This window comes from Equus przewalskii, chromosome 30, assembly GCF_037783145.1.
Source record: "Equus przewalskii isolate Varuska chromosome 30, EquPr2, whole genome shotgun sequence".
Taxonomy (NCBI): Eukaryota; Metazoa; Chordata; class Mammalia; order Perissodactyla; family Equidae; genus Equus; species Equus przewalskii.
This window is the reverse complement of record NC_091860.1, coordinates 66,952-69,618: the sequence shown is the minus strand read 5'-3', so window position 1 is coordinate 69,618 and position 2,667 is coordinate 66,952. Positions and strand designations below refer to the sequence as shown.

Here is a 2,667-nt window from a genome sequence, read left to right as displayed (position 1 = left end):
TTTTAAATGGAAAATTAAATCATATTGATGGTAGGCCTCACATTTAATTGTTGATGGAAATATTATAAGATATGAAACACTAGGATGTGTACATAGTCCCTTTCTCAAGAAATACACCATGAGAAAGTTAGAGAATGAGATCATCATGATATAGTTACAGACATACTCATGGGTACATTCTGTTCAAGGGGAAGGGCATCTAATCTTGTCACGGGTCACTAGAGAGAAGAGGAAAAGGGTGTGGAGTAAGCAGATATTAGGAAGCAACACTATGTATAATGAAAAAAGTAAGTGTAGACCTTGGAGATGACTCAATTTAAGAGTTATGAAAATATCCTAGGCAAGCTAATAGGATAGAAACTCTCAACATTTTACATATTCAATCTTTATTTAAAGAAAAAATTAGTAACTGCAGTGGGCAAAATATGTAGAAAGACAGTTACTAAGGTACAAAATTCATTTTATTAAAGAAAAATTTATCTCTGATCTCATATTTCCATTTCTCTAAAATATAAAAGTAAACAATGCAAACAAGAATGCAACAAAGTCAAAAGTTAATTAAAACCTTGTTTCTTATGTTGACTCCCATGGACGACCCCTCCTCTCTGACTTTACACCACTACTTACCTACACAACACGACAAAGTGACCTTTTGGTTCTGCATTCAGTATTCTTCATGGTAGATATCTTGATGAATACAGTATTCTCTCCATTATAAAATAATTATATTCATATTATTATAGCCAGTTACATTGACATCCTAGATACCTGCCCAGCTCTTGGTCATGTTTAAGTATAATTTTACTACATTTCAAAAAATTAGAGATAATTTTATGGAAATACATTTGTTCTATAATCTCTGTCTAGCTGTATTAAAAAAACAATTCTTACAAATTTTTCAAATTTTGCTGGGAATAGCTGGAAGACATTGGTCATCATTTACCTTTTATAAGGATCTTGGTTGATTGTAACTAGGATCTCAGGGGGAATAGCACATCCTATGAGGTATGTATTTACAAAGCAATTGCATGTGAAAACTTTATCAAAAGTTTGGAAATATCCACTTCTTTCCATACTTAGAGAGATGGAGACTTTAATTTTCTTCTCAGGAGAAACTAATGATGGATTTCTTCTAGGTATTGAATATAGAAATACATAAAACGCATAGATCAAGCATTGCTTTTCTATTTTTATGCATAAAGTTATTTTTAAGCATTTTTTTAAGATTTTTTTTTCCGTTTTCTCCCCAAAGCCCTCCAGTACATAGTTGTATATTATTCGTTGTGGGTCCTTCTAGTTTGTGGCATGTGGGACGCTGCCTCAGCGTGGTTTGATGAGCAGTGCCGTGTCTGAGGCCAGGATTCCAACTGACGAAACACTGGGCGGCCTGCAGCGGAGCGCGTGAACTTAACCACTCGGCCACCGGGCCAGCCCCTTAAGCATATTTTTCATTGCCCCCAAAACATCTTTATTCCTAAAGCTGTAGATAATTGGGTTGTGTGTGAGAGTGACGATGGTGTAGAATATGGCCAGGAATTTATCCTGGCCTGGAGTGTGGTATGACTTAGGTCTCATATATGTGAAAATAAATGGCCCGTAGTATATTATGACCACAATCATGTGGAAAAAACAGGTGGAAAACAAGTTTTTCTGTGCTTCAGATGATTTCATTTGGAGGACAGTAAGGAGAACTTGGACATAAGAAGCAAAGATTAGGGAAAAAGGGATGAGCAGAAAAATGATGTCACTTACATAAACTCCTCGTTCATAGTGTGTTGTGTCCACACAGGACAATTTCAACATTGCAGGGACTTCAGAGAAAAGGTGATCAATAGCTCTTGAGCCACAGAAAGGAAGATGGAGTGTGTAAGCTGTGTGAACTATGGAGTTGAGAGTCCCAACAAACCAGGACCCTGTAGGCATGAGAATGCTGGCATAGTCATTCATAAGAATGGGATAGCGCAGTGGGTGGCAGATGGCTACATAGCAATCATAGGACATTGCTGCCAGGAGAAGGAACTCACCACCCAAGAGGGTGATGGATAGAAATATCTGGAAGCCACAACCAGCAAAAAAAAAAAAAATTGTTCTGCTGCATGATATAAAGTTAGTGACCATTTTGGGAACAATATTGGAAGTATGCAAGATATCCATATAAGAGAGATGGCTGAGCAGGAAATACATTGGAGTATGAAGCCGTGGGTCTCTGTGGATAAGGAGAATCATGACTGTATTTTGTGCTACAGTCATAATAAAAATAATCAATATAAAGGAAAAGAAAAGCATATTTGTTTTGGAAGAAAAGAATAGTCCCATCAAAATGAAGTCGCTGCTGTAAGTGTGATTCTCAAGTCCCATCATGAATTTTCCCTTTACCTAAAAAAAAAATATATAAATAAGAGCAAAGGGATAAAAAGTACTGGAAATCTCAAGCTCATTTCCATATATCTGCATAATACAAGAGAGCTGGTGATGCATAATTTGCCATGAAAGTCTAAGGACTCTTAACCAGCTTTCAAAGTGTGCATGTTCAAGAAGATGGGCATTTATTTGTTTGAATCAGGTGATAATATTCATGATATTGAGTGGGCACCAGCTCTATGTAGAGTCACAAACTCTTGATTCCATATTCTTTTCTCAAGTCCAGTCTTTTCCCAAATATCACCT

General features: G+C 36.5%; 1 protein-coding gene across 1 annotated transcript; it reads right to left on the bottom strand.

The window, feature by feature from the left end:
- Positions 1-1,407: 1,407 nt before the first annotated feature.
- Positions 1,408-2,428, bottom strand: LOC103544796 (olfactory receptor 2AJ1-like). Its single transcript, XM_008511593.2, has one exon. It carries the CDS (start codon positions 2,359-2,361, stop codon positions 1,408-1,410), a length of 954 nt encoding a protein of 317 aa, XP_008509815.2. The 5' UTR covers positions 2,362-2,428.
- Positions 2,429-2,667: the final 239 nt, after the last annotated feature.

Excerpts from the sequence above, each read along its gene's own strand:
- LOC103544796 (XM_008511593.2), bottom strand. The coding sequence starts at position 2,361 with ATGATGGGACTTGAGAATCACACTTACAGCAGCGACTTCATTTTGATG.